Here is a 21,283-nt window from a genome sequence, read left to right as displayed (position 1 = left end):
GTCCAACTGCCAAGCACTGCATAGTGACATTAAATGCAGATACCCGTGTGTGAGGGTGACCACTTTATTAAATCATCAGGAATTATATTGACCTTCAAAACACTAATTGCTAGAAACTTAAGTTTCATGTGTTGAACACACTTCAGAAGAAGAGTCTGAGTCACTGTACAGTCACCGGGGTTTTGTGGGTTAGAGGTTCGCCCTGAAGCCCGCCTTCACCGAGAACCTCATCATGGGCTTCTCGCGGGGCCAGAGGAGGCAGATAGAGCTGGGGAAGCCCTTGAGTCGGAGGCAACTCATGCCCCCTTCGGGGGTGATGGTGAACTTGGCGTGGGTGATGACATCCTGCAGTTCTGGGGTCAGGCTGTCCAGCACATGCATCTCATCTGGCTTCAGCTGGAAAGAGAGGGGAGGTGGAGGTCCTTGTAATGACCAGGGGGCTGACTCTCCCAAGGCCACCCATCCGCTTGGACTCTGGGCCTTAAAAGGTGAAAAGTTATTCCATGATAATAATTCGGCTCGCCCTAGCAATCTGCTTTTGGGGACAGGATGCCCTAAGGAGACTGGCATGAATACTCAGGTCCCTGTGATGTTTCTTTCTGATAGTTAAGTAAGTGGACAAACTGATGAGAAAAAGAAAGCAGAAAGGGGGCCCGTGGGAGTGTTCACCCTTCACTAAGGGGAGCAGCGCTCACTCCCATCTCCGACCTGAAAATGACCATGTCCCTCCTGCATGATCCGGGGAAATGCTCTGGATCACCTCAGCATCCATCCCATGGCTGGCCACACCCTGGAGGCCGTAAATATGCTAGCCGCCCCATCTAGAGAGTCAGTACAATGCGGAAACGTTTCTCCATGTATGCATGCTTGAACAAGGTAGTCTAAAAGAAAATTTGAGAGTTAGATTATGCAAACATGTGAAACGAGAGAGCCTGTCATTTTATAATATAAAGGCGCAGAGACAGTTTTTAAAATCTCATTTGTCACACTGTTAAACCGAGCAGAAGCTTTGGGGCAGAGCTGTGACCCTCTGAAACCTGGCCTTGACTGAAGCAGCCCAAGGGAGGGCTGCCTGCCCGGCCTCAAGGGATCGGACACCACACTACCTTTGTGACCGGAAGCAGTGGCTTCCACTTATGGCCCGGAAGGTCCCGCTTCTGCCTGACCATGTCTTCCTCCTCCTGCGTTGTCAGGATGCAGCCGTCCACCTTGCAGCTCTCAGGAGAATTACCTGTCGGAATAAGACAAAGGCGTCTTTTCCACTCTGTCTGCACCCAGCGCAGTTTGGTTTATGGAATACTGACCTTTTTAATCAGATCAAAAAGCCCAGCAAAAAGTGAGCATGGGTGAGGTGAGCATGCTTCTGGGGTGCAGGAAGAGGACATCCCAATGACTGTTTCTGTTTCTTTAATATACATGCATGTGTGAATACACGTGTGTGCACACGTGTGCATGTGTGTGTACACGTGTGTGGATGTGTGTATTAGGCCTGGCGTGTTTGATGTTATAACTGGATGCCAGCTTGTTCCCAATCCCCATGCCCATCATCCCTGGCTGACAGATACCCAAGGCCAGTAGCAGGGCATCCATGCCATGCTGCAGTTTGGGGTCCCTGGCTGCATGGATTTGCTGCTTATTACCCTGGTTTTGACTAAACTGTCCCTCACAAAAATAAACAAGTGACTTTAAACTACCACACAGAGAACCATGGATTAAATATACCACTAGAGATGATCTGTGAACATCCATAAACAGCAAAAAAATAACAGAACTGACATTCCTCCTGACCATCAGGAGCCGCCCTTGGTCAGTCATGTTGAAAAGTGAAAACAGTGACCACTAATCAGATCTAAACCACAGGAGTCTTCCCAACAGGAGTTCAAATTATAAAGACCCCTTGAAACTGTTTACATCCACCCATTGAGGATGAACTTCACCTTAAATACATACTGACCCTTGATGAAACAGTTAATAGTTGAGTGAGGTCATAATGATTCACAAGACATTTAAAAATCAAGCATCCAGTGTATGAATACAGTCTGCTGTATTTATTTAAAGACGGCCAAAGAATCATGAGACACCCACCATAGTACTTGGCAAAACTTCACTTAACGATTATAAAAGTTTAGTAACCTCTTTTGAACTTAATATAATGGACCATGTATCTATTTCATAAGAAAGTAAACATGGAATATTAAGGGTGCTTTTCCAAATATTATTTTACTGAAGGAAGGCCATGATTTTTAAAATGTGTGTAGATCACTGCCCAGAGAAGAAATAGTCACCGAGCTGCTTGCGATCCCTCCCCTGAGAAGATGCCCCCACCTTGTTCTTTCGATGTCCTAACCAGGAAGTGTTTCATAGGCTTTTTCACATGGAGTTCAGGGACCTTGTGGTGAAGAGCCTTAGTGCCTCATAGAATCTCATGACTTCTGTGGTCGAGTGCACATCTAATGCTTTATAAAGAGAGAAGCAGAGTGCAAAGGGTTAAGATAACATGCTTGAAGCTACACAACTGTGAGCGGAAAGCCAGGCCCACAGCCCGCTGCCCTGAGTCCCTCACCTGCTGGAGCCCGCTGTCTTTATTCTTGTTCATAGTCTTTATTTATTTGTTTGGCTGCATCGGGTCTTAGCTGCGGCATGGAGCCCGCTGCCTTTATGACCAGCACATCAATTATAAGCGGTTTCTTAGTGGCATCACGTTTACCTTTGAAATACTTTGTGTCGATTTCAATTTGAGTTATTACTCCAGGATGCGCCAATCGGAAAACTGCCCACTCACAGCCTGGAACCAGGAGAATACCGTTCTCATCATTCTGGAATTCAAAAAGAGGTAGAAACAACATAAGTCAGCTTGCTGTCATTCAAGACCAATCCTGAAAACCAGCAAGCAACAATGTTGGCGCGTACTTGTCATTTCCTGCCATAGAAGAGTCGGGCATCCCTGGTGATTCAGAAGGTAAAGAATCTGCCTGCGATGCAGGAGACCAGGGTTCAGTCCCTGGGGCGGGAAGATCCCCTGGAGGAGAGCATGGCAACCCTCTCCAGTATTCTTGCTGGGGTAATTCCGTGGACAGAGGAGCCTGGTGGGGTCACAAAGAGTCAGCCATGACCGAGTGACTAACGCTTTCACTTTTCACTATAAAAGAGTACCTACTTCCTGTGATCCGGTGTAAGTTGCTTCTTGTGTAAAAAATCGTCACTCTACCGTCACTCTGTAAACGCCTGATGCCGACTTGGGTTAATCGGGTGCTTGGTAAATTTTGATGAATTTCTGATATGATCATGTATGTCAGTTATAAACTCAGGTGGGCTTCCCAGGTGGCGCTAGTGGTAAAGAACCCACCTGCCAATGCAGGAGACATAGGAGACGCGAGTTCAATCCCTGGGTCGGGAAGATCCCCTGGAGGGGAGAGCATGGCAACCCACTCCAGTATTCTTGCCTGGCAAATCCCATGGACAGAGGGGCCTGGCGGGCTACAGCCCACAGGATTGCAAAAAGCTGGACATGACTTAGCACACATGCACGTGAATTCAGGTGGGATGCTGTACACCAAAGGATGTTTGTCTAACCCAGCCAAGAGCTCCTGTGGTTGGCTGGTTTTGACTTTTCAAAGTAGATATGTCTTTGACCAAATCTATACCAATATATGACCTGCCTCCAAACACAAATTTCTAGTGAGGAGACTTTGTTTATATTTGGAAGCATTGGGTGATACAAACCCATGAAAGATATGTTTATAATTAAGTTATTATAATTTGTATAATATATATAATTATAAATAAGTTAAATTATAATTTGTGATATGATTCACACACTAAAAGGTGTTTTCTTTTGTTTTTTACTTCCTTATCTTGAGTTAGTTACTGGCCAAATTAAACAGCTGAGCCGTCACACGTTCACAGAAGTGGTTTCACCCAGGGATACGCAAAAATCAAAGGTGATGAAATAGTGGTTTTTTCCCTCCAGATCAACAAATTTACTCATGGGTTTTTATTAAATATAGATGCTCTAGTTTTTATATTTAAAAAAGGGATAACTCCAATGATGTGTTGCAACAGCCAGCATTAATTAGCAAGTTTGACTTCTAGGTCTTTATGTGTAGTCTGGCCCTGATATTATAAGGAAACAGTAGAAGATTTAGAAAACATGTAGAAGCAATAAGTATTTACAAAAATGCCTAAGAGGTTTCTAAAATATCAGTCTCCTTGATGTCAAATGAAGGAAAAAAGCTTTACTTTCTGGGAAGTGTTGGGATGCAGCATTTTCACGTCTCACCTCCAGTATCGGGGGCCTGTCCAGCCTCCGGGCTGTTTCCCAGCCATCTGCCATTGACTTTGCTGTGCCGACTCCTGCCAAAAACAGTGTTTAACGGGATTTCACAGGATCATCACATTTTATTAAAAATGTGAGAATGACTGCATTGGCATGATCGGTGCAGATCCCATGCACCTGAGCAGTGCAACATCTGTGATTTTCATTAAGATGAACGTTTCAGCAAATTCACACACAACTATAGGGTTAGTAAATTTTACTTTTCCTTTTAGAGCAACTGCTTAAGCCGAAATTAGGAAGGGAGATGGCTATTGATTTACTTCCTGTCTTAAAGGCTTTCAATCCTATATGAAGGATCTCACCCACCCATATGGCTTGAGATGGCCCCTTCCTCTTAAGTAATTCATACCACACTGGGGTGTGGACCGTGATGCCCACACGTCCCAAGCTCAAGCATCGTCTCACCTATTATATTGTTCGGGTGCCCAAAATGTGCACTGCTGAATCCTACACAGGCACCCCCATGCGCGATCGTCACCAGGTCTAATGGTTCTTTGGGGTCACCCACAGTCCAGTCTTTTTGCCCAGTACCGTATATACCCTAAGACGTGCAATTCCACCATCTGAAAAGGAAAAGTGCCTTATTATTATTACTACTTGGGAAAAGTTGCCCTTTGTGGATCTTAAAACACAGAGCTCTCCACATCTGCCTGCTCTAGTTCTTAAATACACTAAGGCCTTTGCACCTGCCACCCCCTAGTCCTCAGACAACTTTTCCTGCTGTCCAAAGACTACTCGCTGATCTCAGGTCTCAGCTTGTAGCATGGCCCCAGGAAGGCCTTCTTTCCCTCTCTAGAGCCATCTCCTTCCTGCCCCCCACCCCCACCTCAGCCACTGTCTGATTCCCCAGGTTAAGGTTATCAATGCCCCCCCCCACTTATTTACTTCATTGCACTAATCACAGTCCAGAATTACCTTGTTCTTAAGTCCCTGATAATAAGTGTCCCAAAAGCAGAATCTAAAAATCTTTGAAGGCCAGAATAGCTACCTGTCTTGCTTGCTTCCGTGTGGCACATAGTAAATATGAACATATTTGTGGTGTTGGTGAATCAATAACTCCAGGAAGGCCAAAAATCAGTTGGGAAATTCACCACAGATATAATGCTTGGTGCCCGAAATCAACATTGCTAAATCCGACACCAACTTACACAAGATCTTAGGTTTTTATTTTTACACACGTTGCTTCGCAGTGCGGTTGAGAATACTGAAGATAACATTCACAAATTCAAGTAGCTGCTGAGAACCAGAGCAGCTCGAGAGTAGGTCTGCAGAGCAGAAAATAACTACCAAGATCCACTCACATTATGTGAGTCTAATAAAATGGACGTTTCTTATTTGAGTATCACTTCCTAGAAGGTGGAACCCAAGCTTTTTTAAACAGAAGCTCAAAGTCATTAATCAGAATATTCTAATGAAACCAGCCCTATATTTTTACATGAAAAATCTGGTGAAATTGAGTGATCTGAAAAAATTTCAGTAGAACAGTGGAAGTCTTGATATTTGCAGTAAATAAAACCAGGCTGTCTTGGTATTTGCTGTCGTTCAGTCCCTCAGTCGTGTCTGACTCTGCGACCCCATGGACTGCAGCACACCAGGCTTCCCTGTCCTTCACCATCTCCTGGAGTGTTGGTATAAAACCCGAGAAAATATGCTAACAAGAGTAATTCACAACACTATCCTGGCTCATTGAACATTATGAGCTGCCTTCATGGTACATAGTGTTAATGTCTCTTCATGTAAAGCTGATTTTACATTAAAAAAAAGATTCTTGTTTACAGAATTAATATCCAACCTCACTTTTAATCAAACTGTCAAGGAATAGTCCCCTTCATGGATCACAGCCTTGACATGGCAAAGGGGCTTGTGTAAGATCATGGCATCCAGTCCCATCACTTCATGGCAAGCAGAAGGGGAAAAAGTAGAAGCAGTGACATTTTGTTTTGGGGGCTACAAAACCACTGCGGACAGTGACTGCAGCCCTGGTGGCTCAGATGGTAAAGAATCTTGTCTGCAATGCAGGAGACTTGGTTTCGATCCCTGGGTCAGGAAGATCCCTTAGAGAAGGGAATGGCAACACACTCCAGTATCTGGCCTGGAGAATGCCACAAACAGAAGATCCTGGCAGGTTACAGTCCATGGAGTTGCAAAGAGTAGGACACGACTGAGTAACTAACACTTATTTGCTCCTTGGAAGGAAAGCTATGACAAACCTAGACAGTGTATTGAAAAGCAGAGCCATCACTTTACTGACAAAGGTCCATAAGTCAAAGCTGAGGCTTGCCAGGTAGCACTAGTGGTGAAGAATCTGTCAATGCAGGAGACGCAAGGGATGTGGGTTCAATCCCTGGGTCGGGAAGATCCCCTGGAGGAGGAAATGGCAACCCACTCCAGTATTCTTGTCTGGAAAAGTTCATGGACAGAGGAGCCTGGCTGGCTATAGTCCATGGAGTTGCAAAGAGTCAAACACAACTGAGCGTGCACACACACATGGTTTTTCCAGTAGTCATGTACAGATGTGAGAGTTGGACAATAAAGAAGACTGAGAGCCAAAGAACTGATGCTTTCAAACTGTGGTGCTGGAGAAGACTCTCAAGAGTCCCTTGGACAGCAAGGAGATCAAACCAGTTAATCCTAAAGGAAATCAACCCTGAATATTCATTGGAAGGACTGATGCTGAAGCTGAAGCTCCAATACTTTGGCCACCTGATGGGAAGGGCTGATTTACTGGAAAAGACTTTGATGCTGGAAAAGATTAAGGGCAGGAGGAGAAGGGGACGACAGAGGACGAGATGGTCAGATAGCATCATGGATTCAACAGACATGAATTTGAGCACACTCCGGGAAACAGTGAAGGGCAGGGAAGACTGGCCTGCTGTAGTACGTGGGGTCGCAAAGAGTTGGACACAACTTAGCAACTGAACAACGAACAGTAAATAAAATATGCAAGTGACCAAGTAAGCAACTGAAATTAGTCATGAGGCTGCTTAATACTCTAACAACTTAAATGGGAAGAGAATTTTAAAAAGAAGAGATCCACATATATGTATAACTGAATCACTTTACTGAACATCAGGAGGGGATGACAGAGGATGAGATGGTAGGATGGCATCACCGACTCGATGGACATGAGTTTGACCAGGCTCTGGGAGTTGGTGATGGACAGGGAGGCCTGGCATGCCACAGTCAATGGGGTCGCAAAGAGCTGGACCACGACTGAGCGACCAAACTAATGGAACATCAGAAAATCGGAAACTAACGCAACACTGTTAACTACACTCCAATATAAAAAATATAAAGCTTTTAAAAAACAATAATTAGTCGTAAGGGAAATGCAAATCAAAACCACAGCGAGATACCACTTCATTTTCTCTAGGGTGGCTGTGATCAAAAACTCAGAAAATGACAAGTGTTGGGAGGATGTGGAAAAACCAGACCCTTCATACATTGCTGATGGGAATGTAACATGGTGTGACCATTTTGGAAAGAAGTCTGATAATTTCTCATAAAATTAAAAACACAGTTATTTTATGACCCAGCAATTTCAACTCCTAGGTGTACACCCACATGAAAACCATATGTTTGCACAAAAATTTGTACAGGGATGTTTATGCCACCATTACTCATAAGCTTTCAATAGGTGAAAATAGCCCAAATGTCTATCAACTGATGCATGGACAAGCAATGAGATCTGTCCATACAATGGAAGATTATTTGACCACACACAGGAATGAAGTACTGATGCTCAACAATACGGGTGAGCCTTGGAAACATGTTAACCCGTCACAAAAGAGCATTTATATGAAATGTCTGGAGTAGTCCAGTGGATCAAGACAGAAAGTGGGCTGGTGGCTGCTTAGGGCTGGGGGAGATGAATGTTGATAGCTAAAGGATATCAGATTTCTTTTCAAGGTGATAAAAATGTTCTAAAGTTGACTATGGTGATGGCTGCACATATACTATCTATATCTATTTCATGCGCATGCTCAGTAGCTCAGTCGTGTCTGACTCTTTGCGACCCCACGGACCATGGACGGTAGCCCACCAGGCTCCTCTGTCTATGGAATTTTCCAGGCAAGAGTACTGGAGTGGGTAGCCATTTCCTTCTTCAGAGGATCTTCCCGACCCAGGGACTGAACCTGCATCTCCTACACTGCAGGCAGATCCTTTACCTCTGAGCCACCTGGGAAGCCATATTATATATTTACATAGACTTTACACTGTATACTTACATGTACAATAAACCATAGAATTGTATACTTCACATGGGTGAAATGCATGTTACACTTATTACATTGCAATAACGCTGTTCAATAAAACAAAATAAGGGTTATTTGTACACAGCACTTCAACTGCTAATATGTCTGTGAAATAGACATTGTTAGGTGATATCTAACCTAATACACCTTAGGTCCATCACATCCTAATTTAATTGATAGTTTTTCCTAACTACCTACGGATGGCAGGGCTAAAACGAGAATTTCCTAGTACACGAAAAGGGAAGATTAAAATCCTAAAATGCTAGAGAGATCAGTGACCAAGGAGGAAAGGGTGACTTTGCTTTGTGTTTTTAAAACATGTCAGCACTCAATGAAGAAACCACAGGACTGGAGACGGTCCATCATATTTACCTGGGAAAATGTTGAGTCGTATGTGACTCCACCTCTGCTGGGAATTGACCAGAAAGTAGTTGTGGCTGGAAGCAGAATTTCCCAGTTTAAGTTCTTTCATGGGAACCAAGCAACTCCAGTCGTCGGACTTCAGCTAGCAATAAATATAAAAACACTAGTGATGGCTCTAGGGACAATAAATCCTCTCATCTTAAATTCCTGCATGGGGCTTGTGGGGCAACCACTTTGGAACAAAATTAATGATGGATGCCTAATGGAACACTTTAATAAAAACACTAATAAACATCAAGTCCCAGGTTTAATAAACAGAATAAAGGCCTGCTTTTATTTTACCCTGGTCATAACAGCCACCGGGCGGTGATGGCCAGGGATGGGCAGGGGGTTAGAAACGTACCTCTGGATGTCTTCACTTTGAGGATTCATAAAAAAGCAGCAGCCAGAATGTGATGTGAATATTTAAATAAAACCCAGGCTCTTGCCGTGGGCCTGGGGGTAAATGGGTCAGCCTGAGCCTCCCAGCTCTCTCCTCTAGATCAGCGCTTCAAAGAAGGGCCTGCTTGTTGTTGCCGTTTTGTATTTCCCCAGTGTGTTATGGACCCACACTTTTGTAAAATGCAATGAAGATCACCAGACAAACTTCGAAAAACAAGAATGTCTCCAAATGCAAACCAAATTGTTTATTGCTTTACATTCATCCGGCATAACGTTACTTTGTCCAATAGCTATCAAAAGTATGTGAACTGACTCTGTGTTTATCTCACAGGGCATCATTCTGCGTCTCTGTGAGCAGATTGCCCCGTGGGAAAGAGCACCCTGGACCTCACATGCACTGTGGTCAGGGGTGCACAGACCCACCCAGAAACCTCTGCAGGGTCGCATGGCACAAGCACAACGTGTGAGCTGTGCCAGGCTGAGTGCACGTGGGCAGGCGGGCAGAGCTGCGCCCAACAGCCCGTGACAAGCCCCCGCTCGCCCGGGAGACATACCTCCGAAATGGCTTCAAACTCCTCAGGGGTGGCCACAGTTCCTGTCCTGACTTCTCGTTGTGGGATTTCTGACTGCATAAGGGTTACCATTCCCATTCAAAATCAGAATATACATACTCTCTTCATGAACTGTAGGGTCATTTTCATTTTGCCTAAAGATATCGTTTCTTAAGTCAAAGTATCAGATGACCAATGTAATAGATATATGTGTTAAAGTTCCTCCATATTTAAAATACTTAGAGTAACTTCAAAAGGGGTGCTGCACATCTGGTGGTTTGTCTGCTCATCAGAGGGTAAATATCATCTCCAAATTTAGCCAGATGGACAAACTTATCACATGACTCGGGTTTTCACAAGGCTGGATTGAGAAAGTTCTAGAATATTGTAAGTCAACTCCAAAAACACTGCTTCCCCGAGTGGCATCCTCAGAACTGATCCGTGGGCGATTCACCAATAGGAGCCTGTGTGGACGATTAGTGCATCTCCTGAAAGCATCTTTCTCTTTGTCACTGGTCACGCCCTCCCACCATCACGTGACTTTTCAGGTCCCTCCGTCGTCTTTCGGGAGGGGAGAGCCGTCACGCCCCTGGAGCCTCCTACAAGCTGGGCACAGAGTGCTTCCAGGATAAGACTGCTAACTGACGTGACTCCTGTTTCCCAAGTAAAGTACAGACATGCCCGTGAGGGTACATGTTTCTAGAAAGCTACCTCTGGGACCAGCCTGGGAAGACACCAGTTCCATTCCAGGGTTCGGAAAGGAACCTTCCTGGAAAGCCCAGAGCTGCCATGTCCTTATGCAGACCCAGGGGGCTGGGGGGCAGCAGAATGAGCAGGGGAGAGGCCCCACAGCCGGCCTGGACCGGGCTCCAGACCGCCCTGGCCACGCCACCCAGCCACCCGCCCCGGCAGCCTGCTCCCCAAACCCTGCACCTCCCGGGGGTGCTGCAGTGTGAGAATAGCGAAATCTAAGTTGAGCTGAAGAACACGGCTAAGCTAAACCTCAAAAATCACGGAGCCCTTGACGGGGAATGTCATCAGCCTCTGTGGCAGGGAGAGGGCCTCTGCACGAGATTGGGCGGGAGGCGAGCCATAAGGAGTCCCCACAAAGCTCCTCCTGGGCCAGGGAGTCCCCAGGCACCTTCTTCGAAGTTTGCCGCTTGATCGATACTCGAGGGGGGTGATCTCCCGTGAAGTAGGACGTGTCCACGTCGAAGCCCCGGATAGCACCCTGGATGCCCAGCTGGACCACGCACCAGTCGTGACCTGGGGATGTAAACAACAGGGACCCCTCGGGCTGAATCCCGCCGACGAGCCTCGCTACTGAGCAAAAGGACAGCAGAAGTAAGACACCGGAAACGCACTTCTCACATCGGAGGAAAGCGTGTGCGGGCTCCTCCTCGGCCGAGACTGCCAGGTCTCTGCGGACGCGGCCTCACGGGACCGCCACTGGCCACGTGGACCCTCCCTTCTAATGTGACCAGAGTGTGTATAAGCCCTGGATCCAGAGGGGCCACATGTCTGACTCCAAACTGGCCACCTCCTGTGTGCATCTTTGGCAGACGGGCGTCTCTGAGCTTCATTTCTTTTAACTGCAAGTCAGGGATGAGATCAGCTTCCAAAAAGTTTAGCTATACCTCTGGTGTAGGGACCACCAGCCCAACTCGGCCGGGGCTCAGTATTGAGCTGGGTCTCCTGGAAACAGCCTGCTCTTTGCCTTCAGGGACCCAGCCAGGACCACCCCTCCCTGCATCAGATGATGTGTAAGAACTCCCAGTGTGACACTGTGTGATTCTTGGTTTCCAGCAGTCAGATTCAGATCAACCTTAAAATGTCCAGTTTTATTAGAATCTAATAAGGCCTGGGCTTCCCTGTGGCTCAGACAGTAAAGAATCTGCCTGCAGTGCGGGAAACCTGGGTTCAATCCCTGGGTTGGGAAGATTCCCCTGGAGGAGGGCATGGCAACTCACTCCAGTATTCTTGCCTGGAGAATCCCATGGACAGAGGAGCCTGGTGGGCTACAGTCCATGGGGTCCCAGAGAGTTGGACACGACTGACCGACTGAGCACAGTACAAGCACAGTCATGAGGCCTGGAGTACCACAGAAATATAGAAAATTAAAATACTTGAGACAGTAGCAAGAAAGTCAGCAATTAGCCTAATGCTGGCTGCTTTCCTTTTACAGACTTTTCTATAAATTTAAAGGGTGTATGTTGCTTGGTGAGTAGCAGTGAGCAGCAGCTTCTTAAGGCGGCATAAAAGATAGGATGGATCTTGGCTGAGTTCCCGGCTTCTCTTACGGTTGCTGTGACCTGAGCTGAGTGAATGAGGCTGTTTCCATGGCAATCGGATGGGACCAGAACACCTACTTCAGAGAGGGGTGCTGACGTCAAATGCCGCACACGCACCGACCGATGTACGCACGCGGCTCAGCCTCCTTCACCCACGGCCCTCCTCTTCCAGAGTCTCCTTTTTCTCACAAGTGCCTGCCCCCTTCTGCTTGCACCGATGACCAGGGCTCTTGCGACCCGTCCTGAATTGTCAGAGCCTGCCGTTCAGAAGGGACATCTGAGGTGACCGAGTAGTCCAAGGGCCCGTGTTAAAATCGACCCCCAATGTGCGCTGCTTCCCAACAGCCCCTGATCTCAAACGTCACAGGAGTGAGTGAACAGAGTCATCATCATCTTACCTGGGATCCTTTTCCTTCTGGTCTGCCATCCGTCCATCCATTTCCCAAACTCGGTGTACTCATGTTCCTTAAATCTTGGGTTGTCCCTCTAAAGCAAAGACAAGCGGATCATTAACCTTCATGCGAGAGCCTGGGCTCCCAGGAAATAGACTTCTGCCCCAAAGGGACAGATGCGCGGTGCAGAGAACAGGGACTGTAGGGGAGATGGAGGACGATGCCTGCGTATCTTCGTATCAGCTTCTGAGAAAGAAGTCCTACTTCTCTGCAGGCCATCCTCCACGGAACTTGCCACTGGCAGCAAAAGGTAAAACCACACATGGCTCATTCCAGGGGCCCCACCACTGGTGCAGCCGCAACCTGGGCGCCTCCTCAAAGGTCGTTTAGCAAAGCGAGGAAGGGTAACTGGACCCCCAGAGCAGCCCCAAAAAGACTGGGCAACCAGAATCCGGGAGAGTCTCAGGAAGTGCAGGCTCGATGCTTCGGGTTCCTCTGAACACTCACCCCTACCCCCACCCCCGTGCTCCGAGCTGCTTCACGCCTACCAGTAAAAGTGAGACCCCTGCCCCACGGCAGTCACACGCTGCCAGGCGCCAGCTCTACGGGCCCCAAGGCCATCACCCCTCTCGAAATAACTCCCGCTGGTCCCCCTGCAGGGACAAGGTGGCGGGATTCCCCAGAGTTCCCGTTCTTCCTTACATTTATCAGTATTTTGTTTTTAATAAACATATGCCAACGAAGGTCCATATAGTCAAAGCTATGGTTTTCCCAGGAGTCATGTACAGATGTGAGAGTTGGATCATAAAGAAGGCTGAGCGCCAAAGAATTGATGCTTTCAAACTGTGTTGGTAGAGAAGACTCTCAGGAGTCCCTTGGACAGCAATCCTAAAGGAAATCAGTCCTGAATATTCATTGGAAGGACTGATGCTGAAGCTGAAACTCCAATACTTTGGCCACCTGATGCAAAAAGCCTATTCACTGGAAAAGACCCTGATGCTGGGAAAGATTGAAGGCAGGAGGAGAAGGGGATGACAGAGGATGAGATGGTTGGATGGCATCACCAACTGTTTGAGCAAACTCTGGGAGATAGTGAAGGACAGGGAAGCCTGGGGTGGTGCAGCCCATGGGGGTCACAAGAAGACACAACTGATTGACTGAACAACAACATCTTTATAACTAAGTAGGAATAACATTTTCCAAAAATTTCAAGCTATGAAACACTTTTCTTCCCATCATAAGTTATAAACACAAAGTAGGGCAGAGAGAAATACAAGAGGACACAGTGACTCCCCCACAGAGCAAGGTGGTCCCAGAATCCTGAGTTGGGTCCACATCTGTCTCTGCCATCTTAACAGAAGTGGAGGCTAATTTCCACACGTTTCTACTGTTCTAATATGCTAATTCTCTGGGTCACATCACGTGACTCCCAGCCCAAACACACAGGGAGATTTTAATTAGCAGGACTGCGTGGCTCACCCCACCCCAGCACTTAGCAGAGGCCAATTTACAGTACCTTTAGAAGATTTTCAGCAGGAGCAAAAAAGTCATCTGTTGCAAATAAAATCTAGACAAAGAAAGAAGTAAAGATAAAATAACCATAAATTTAAAACCATTTTATTTCATTCCCTGGTGAAACATTATGAGACGCAGTAAAAAGAAAATGTGAAATTGTCAAGGGGGAGAGAAACAATACGCAATTAAGACACAATGCTTTTTAAATGCTTAGATTTCATTGCCTGCCTCCCCCCTTAATCTTGCCTTCCCACCCTTTCCTTCTTAATCCCCTTTACCATCTGGATACAAAAGTGCTAACCTCTTAGAAAGAAAATAAACCAACTTTTTTTCAAGAACGGGGACCCTGGGCTTTGTGACCCTTGTCCCAGAGCAATGGGGAAAAAATTGTCACCAGGGTCACCCCTGCGACTTAGCCAGCCCATCCTAGGACACCCTGTGGGGAGGTTGGCCTGTGGTTTGTTCAGTTCAGTCACTCAGTCATGTCCAACTCTTTGTGACCGCATGGACTGCAGCATGCCAGGCCTCCCTGTCCATCACCAACTCCTGGAGCTTGCTCAAATTTGTGTCCATCGAGTTGGTGATGCCATCCAACCATCTCATCCACTGTCATCCTCTTCTCCTGCCTTCAGTCTTTCTCAGTATCAGGGTTTCCTATGAGTCAGTTCTTCCCATCAGGTGGTCAAAATATTGGAGTTTCAGCTTCAACATCAGTCCTTCCTATGAATATTCAGAACTAATTTCCTTTAGGATGGACTGGTGGCATCTCCTTGCAGTTCAAGGGACTCTGAAGAGTCTTCTCCAACACCACAGTTCAAAAGCATCAATTCTTCAGTGCTCAGCTTTTTTTATAGTCCAACTCTCACATCCACATATGACTACTGGAAAAACCATAGCTTTGACTAGACAGACCTTTGTTGGCAAAGTAATGTCTCTGGTTTTTAATATGTTGTCTGGGTTGGTCACAGCTTTTCTTCCAAGGAGCAATGAAATTGCTGCAGTCACCATCTGCAATGATTTTGGAGCCCAAGAAAATAAAGTCTGTCACTTTTTCCATTGTTTCCCCATCTAGTTGCCATGAAGTGATGGGACCAGATGCCATGATCTTAGTTTTCTGAATGTTGAGCTTTAAGCCAACTTTTTCACTCTCCTCTTTCACTTTCATCAAGAATCTCTTTAGTTCTTCTTCATTTTCTGCCATAAGAGTGGTGTCATCTGCATATCTGAGGTTATTGATATTTTCCACAGCAATCTTGATTCCAGCTTGTGCTTCATCCAACCCGGCATTTCACATGATATACTCTGCATATAAGTTAAATAAGCAGGGTGACATTATACAGTCTTGACATACTCCTTTCCCAATTTGGAACCAGTGTGTTGTTCCATGTCCAGTTCTAACTGTTGCTTCTTAATCTGCATACAGATTTCTCAGGAGGCAGGTCAGGTGGTCTGGTATTTCCATCTCTTGAAGAATTTTCCACAGTTTATGGTGATCCACACAGCCAAAGGCTTTGGCATAGTCAATAAAGCAGATGTTTTTCTAGAACTCTCTTTCTTTTTCAATTATCCATCGGATCTTGGCAATGTGATCTCTGGTTCCTCTGCCTTTTCTAAAACCAGCTTGAACATCTGGAAGTTCTCGGTTCACATACTGCTTAAGCCTGGCTTGGAGAATTTGATCATTACTTTGCTAGCATGTGAGGTGAGTGCAATTGTGCGGTAGTTTGGGCATTTTTTGGCATTGCCTTTCTTTGAGATTGGAATGAAAAATGACCTTTTCCAGTCCTGTGGCCACTGCTGAGTTTTCCAAATTTCCTGGCCTATTGAGTGCAGCACTTTCACAGCATCATCTTTCAGGATTTGAAATAGCTCAACTGGAATACCATCACCTCCACTAGCTTTGTTCTTAGTGGTGCTTCCTAAGGCCCACTTGACTTCACATTCCAGTATGTCTGGCTCTAGGTAAGTGATCACACCATCATGATTATCTGGGTCACAAAGATCTTTTTTGTACAGTTCTTCTGTGTATTCTTGCCACCTCTTCTTAATATCTTCTGCTTCTGTTAGGTCCATACAATTTCTGTCCTTTAGTGAGCCCATCTTTGCATGAAATATTCCCTTGGTACCTCTAATTTTCTTGAAGAGATCTCTAGTCTTTCCTATTCTATTGTTTCCCTCTATTTCTTTGCATTGTTCCCTGAGGAAGGCTTTCTTATCTCTCCTTGCTATTCTTTGGAACTCTGCACTCAAATGGGTATATCTTTCCTTTTCTCCTTTGCCTTTCACTTCTTTTCTTTTCTCAGCTATTTGTAAGGCCTCCTCAGACAGCCATTTTGCCTTTTTGCATTTCTTTTTCTTGGGGATGTTCTTGACCACTGTCTCTTGTACAATGTCATGAGCCTCTGTCCATAGTTCTTCAGGCATTCTATAAGATCTAATCCCTTGAATCTATTTGTCACTTCCATTTTATAATCATAAGGGATTTGATTTAGGTCATACCTGATTGGTCTAGTGGTTCTCCCTACTTTCTTCGATTTAAGTCTGAATTTGGCAATAAGGAGCTCATGATCTGAGCCACAGTCAGCTCCCTGTCTTGTTTTTGCTGACTGTATATAGTTTCTCTACCTTTGGCTGAAAAGATTATAATAAACCTGATTTCAGTCTTGGCCATCTGGTGATGTCCATATGTAGAGTCTTCTCTTGTGTTGTTGGAAGAGGGTGTTTGCTATGACCAGTGCTTTCTCTTGGTAAAACTCTGTTAGCCTTTGACCTACTTCATTCTGTACTCCAAGGCCAAATTTGCCTGTTACTCCAGGTGTCTCTTGACTTCCTACTTTTGCATTCCAGCCCCCTGTAATGAAAAGGACATCTTTTTGGGGTATTAGTTCTGGAAAGTCTTGTAGGTCTTTGCAGAACTGTTCAACTTCAGCTTCTTCAGCATTACTGTTTGGGGCATAGACTTGGATTACTGTGAAATTGAATGGTTTGTCTTGGAAACTAACAGAGTTCATTCTGTAGTTTTTGAGATTGCATCCAAGTACTGCATTTCGGACTCTTGTTGACTATGATGGTTACTCCATTTCTTCTAAGGGATTCTTGCCCACAGTAGTAGATATAATGGTCATCTGAGTTAAATTCACCCATTCCAGTCCATTTTAGTTCAATGATTCCGAAAATGTCGAAGTTCACTCTTGCCATCTCCTATTTGACCACTTCTAATTTGCCTTGATTCATGGACCTAATATTCCAAGTTCCTATACAATATTTTTCTTACATCACTTGACTTTACTTCCATCACCAGTCAAATCCACAACTGGGTGTTGCTTTTGCTTTGGCTCCATCCCTTCATTCTTTCTGGAGTTATTTCTCTACTCATCTCCAGTAGCATATTGGGCACCTACTGACCTGGGGAGTTCATCTTTCAGTGTCCTATCTTTTTGCCTTTTCATACTGTTCATGGGGTTCTCAAGGCAAGAATAATGAAGTGATTCTTCATTCCCTTATCCAGTGGGCCATGTTTTGTCAGTACTTCCACCATGACCTGTCCGTCTTGGGTGGCCCTACACAGCATGACTCATAGTTTCATTCAGTTAGACAAGCTGTGGTCCATGTGATCAGATGGGTTAGTTTTCTGTGATTGTGGTTTTCATTCTGTCTGCCCTCTGATGGAGACGGATAAGAAGCTTGTGGAAGCTTCCTGATGGGAGAGACTGACTGTGGGGGAAACTGGGTCTTGTTCTGTTGGGTGGGCTATGCTCAGTAAATCTTTAATCCAATTTTCTGTTGATGGGCGGGGCTGTGTTCCCTCCCTGTTGCTTGACCTGAGGCCAAACTATGCTGGAGGTGATGAAGGTGATGGTGACCTCCTTACATGCATCCCATGCCACACACTGCTGCACTCACTGCCTCCGACCCTGCAGCAGGCCTCCGCCGGAGACTCCTGGACACGGGCAAGTCTGGGTCAGCCTCTTGTGGGGTCGCTGCTCATTTCTCCTGGGTCCTGGTACACAAGGTTCTGTTTGTGCCCTCCAAGATTCTGTTTCCCTAGTCCTGAGGACGTTCTAGTGGCTCTATGGTGGGTTAATGGTGACCTCCTCCAAGAGGGCTTATGCCATACCTAAGCCTACTGCACCCAAAGCCCCTGCCCCTGCAGCAGGCCACTGCTGACCCTCACCTCCACAGGAGACGCTCAGACACAGTTCTGGCTCCGTCTCTGTGGGTCTCTGGGTCCTGGTGCACACAAGGTTTGTTTGAGGCCCCTGAGCGTCTCTGGCGGGTAAGGGGTTTGCTTCTAAACACGATTTTCCCCCTCCTACCATCTTGCTGAGGTTTCTCCTTTGCCTCTGTGGTTTGTTAACTGATGCAGAATGTTCGTTTGTTTGGCCACACCTCATGGCTTGGGGGGATTTTAGTTGCCCTGCCAAGCAGGGATTGAACCCTGGACATGGCAATGAAAGTGCTGAGTCCTCACCACTGGACTGCCAGGGGGTTCCCAAAGCAGGACACCTTCGAGAGTGACCTGTAGACTGGCTGCTGGCCACTCCACTGAACCTGAGACCCAGGGACCCCCTGTGGTCTAGGAAAGACTGTCCTGACCTCTGACCCCAGCCAGAACCTAAAAGGCAGGGGAGGGCCTAGGCTCTTGGGGAGTTGCTGGTTGTCTGGATGGCCGAATGTGGGGGCCATCTCTGTGTGACCGGAAAGCACAGGGCTGAGAGTGAAGTGCACATCAGAGGAAGGTGTCATTAGCCTCCAATTAAAATAAATAAATTAATTTAATAATAAAATAAAGGAAGGTGTCAGTGAGCCCAGACTTTGCTCAGTCGTCTCCAACTCTTGTGACCCCATGGACTGTAGCCCACCAGGCCCTTCTGTCCATGGGATTCTCCAGGCGGGAATACTGGAGTGGGTTGCCATTTTCTTCCCCAGGGGACCTTCCCAACCCAGGTATCGAACCCACGTCTCTACATCTCTTGCATTGGCAGGTGGGTTCTTAACCACGAGTGCCACCTGGGAAGCCCATACACAGAAGAGGGCTAAATTCCTTAACTAGAGATGCCTGGTTTTCTTTTACAAATAGGAATCTTTTGATGTTGTGATGACATTGACTTTGTTGCAAAAGCCCCTACAGATCCTGGCTCCCCCCTCACCTCTTCGGAGCCGTCCGTAGAGCCATGTGAGAGGCTGTGTCCGGGGCTGACGCCCTCGGCTGTGTCCTCCGAATAAAGCATGGTGCTCACCTTTTAGGTTGTGCAGGGTTTTGTCTGTTGACATCTGCCTCCCAAGGACGCAGCTCGGTGAGCTCACCTGGGCGTCCCTCCCCTGCTCAGGGCCTGCAGCCCTCCTCCGGGGCAGAAACCTTCCAGGCACAGGGGGCCTCACTACCCCTCCAGGCTCCCGCCCTCACACCCCAGGTCAGCTCCCTTCCCCTCATCCTCTATCTGACCCTCCCCGTCACCCCACTGCCTTGCCGGCTCCTCCCCCGACTGAGGGCTCCTTTGAGCATCACTTCCCTGCATGGTCCTCCCTTGCCTCCCCACCTTGCGTGGTAGATGTGGTCCCGCAGTGCCCTGTCCTGCCTTGATGCTAGCCCTGGTCTGCACATCTCCCGGCAGAGCCTAAGCTCTCGAGGGTAGGTCTGTAGCTCACCTGGCGCCTCATGTTAGGTTCTCACGTGATTCTCACACTGAAGTCTGAGGACCACTCATCTGCCCCATAAGAAAACACACTGGGGGGTGGGGGATTCTTTTCACAGGGGCAAAATGTGTGTTTCTAACCTCAGGCAATGCTGCCCCGGTCATAATTGTCACCAATTTAGGGAATGTTCCCTGGGAGACTTTGGCGGTGACGGGCTTCCTTGGGGAGGCCAGCCTTCTTCCTGATTCCTGCTGTTCTATGCTGTTCTAGCTCAGATCCTCACATTGGTCAGTTGGAGCCCCAGCCCGGGTGCATTAAATGCAACACTTGTTCTCGCCCTGAGACACCCTGCTCACCTTTCCTCCTACAAACTCAGATGCCAAGTCAATCAGCTGCACAAAGTCTGGAGGCCTAGCCACTTTTCCTTCCCTGGGGGAGTCAGCCATGCTTCCTGCAAGGAGAAAGGCAGGCTGGGTCAGCATCAGGCCCCCAAACCGAAGCTTGAGCCGTTCAAACAACACACGTGCCCCCCACTGGTTGTGGGGTTACCTGCCGGCTTAGGGTCCCTCCCCAGCAACTTTGCACACAAATTCATTTGGGAGGGAACTAGAGATGACCCCCATGTGAAGCATCTAAGAAGAAAATACACAAATTCTGCAGCCACAAAATGCAAAGTTTCATTATTCAAGCAGGAGAAAATGCTTCAGTGTAGAAAAGAACAATTTGCCTTGAATAGTTTTGAGGTACATTCAAAAAATACATACCGGGCTTCCCTGGTGACTCAGTGGTAAAGAAGCCTCTGCAAATGCAGGAAATACAGGTTCAGTCCCTGGTCCAGGAAGATCCCACACGCCACGGGGCAAGTAAGCCCATGTGCCAAAACTACTGCGCCTGCGCTCTAGGACGCAGGAGCCGCAGCTACCGAGACCTTGCGCCCTACCGGCTGCGATCCTCAAGAGAAGTCACTGCAGTGAGAAGCCCCCGCTCGCCACAGCTAGAGAAAAGCCCGAGGCGCAAAGAAGATTCAGCACGGCCCAAAATAATAAATAAAGCATAAATAAAGTATTTTGGAAAATAGCCTTTACAGAAAGGCTACTCTGAGACATTAGGAAACAATGTCACTTTAAAAAACAAAACGTGTTTTGATTCCATGTGTTTGACTTTGTATGAATAGAACGATAGATTTCTAATTTAAAAATAATATACATACAAGCAACAAAGGTTTGGAGTATAGCACAGGAAACTCTAGTCAACACCTTGTAATAATGGAAAATACTCTGAAATATATGTGTATATGTATAACTGAATCACCTTGCTATGCACCTAAAACATTTTGTCAACTACACGTCAATGAAATATATATATTAAGAACACACACACACACATGTCAAGCAGCTGGGCAGTAGACCCTGGTGGAGGTGGGCACAGAAATCAGAGGAGAGACACCCTCCTCGTCCCCAGTGCCGGACGTCCTGCCTCGGGAACCTGGCGACGTCTGTCC

At 46.7% G+C, this 21,283-nt stretch overlaps 1 protein-coding gene across 1 annotated transcript; it reads right to left on the bottom strand.

The window, feature by feature from the left end:
- Positions 1 to 189: 189 nt before the first annotated feature.
- Positions 190 to 20,228, bottom strand: ALLC (allantoicase). The gene is given in 12 exon segments (XM_061163970.1): positions 190 to 396; positions 1,107 to 1,231; positions 2,708 to 2,816; positions 4,280 to 4,353; positions 4,742 to 4,871; positions 4,874 to 4,899; positions 8,965 to 9,097; positions 9,951 to 10,022; positions 11,089 to 11,213; positions 12,637 to 12,724; positions 14,147 to 14,197; positions 20,139 to 20,228. Coding segments are annotated over 12 exon segments (1,230 nt in total).
- Positions 20,229 to 21,283: the final 1,055 nt, after the last annotated feature.

The sequence above is a fragment of the Dama dama genome, chromosome 16, assembly GCF_033118175.1.
Source record: "Dama dama isolate Ldn47 chromosome 16, ASM3311817v1, whole genome shotgun sequence".
Classification (NCBI taxonomy): domain Eukaryota; kingdom Metazoa; phylum Chordata; class Mammalia; order Artiodactyla; family Cervidae; genus Dama; species Dama dama.
The sequence above is the reverse complement of the archived record's forward strand: the minus strand, read 5'-3'. Positions and strand labels throughout refer to the sequence as shown.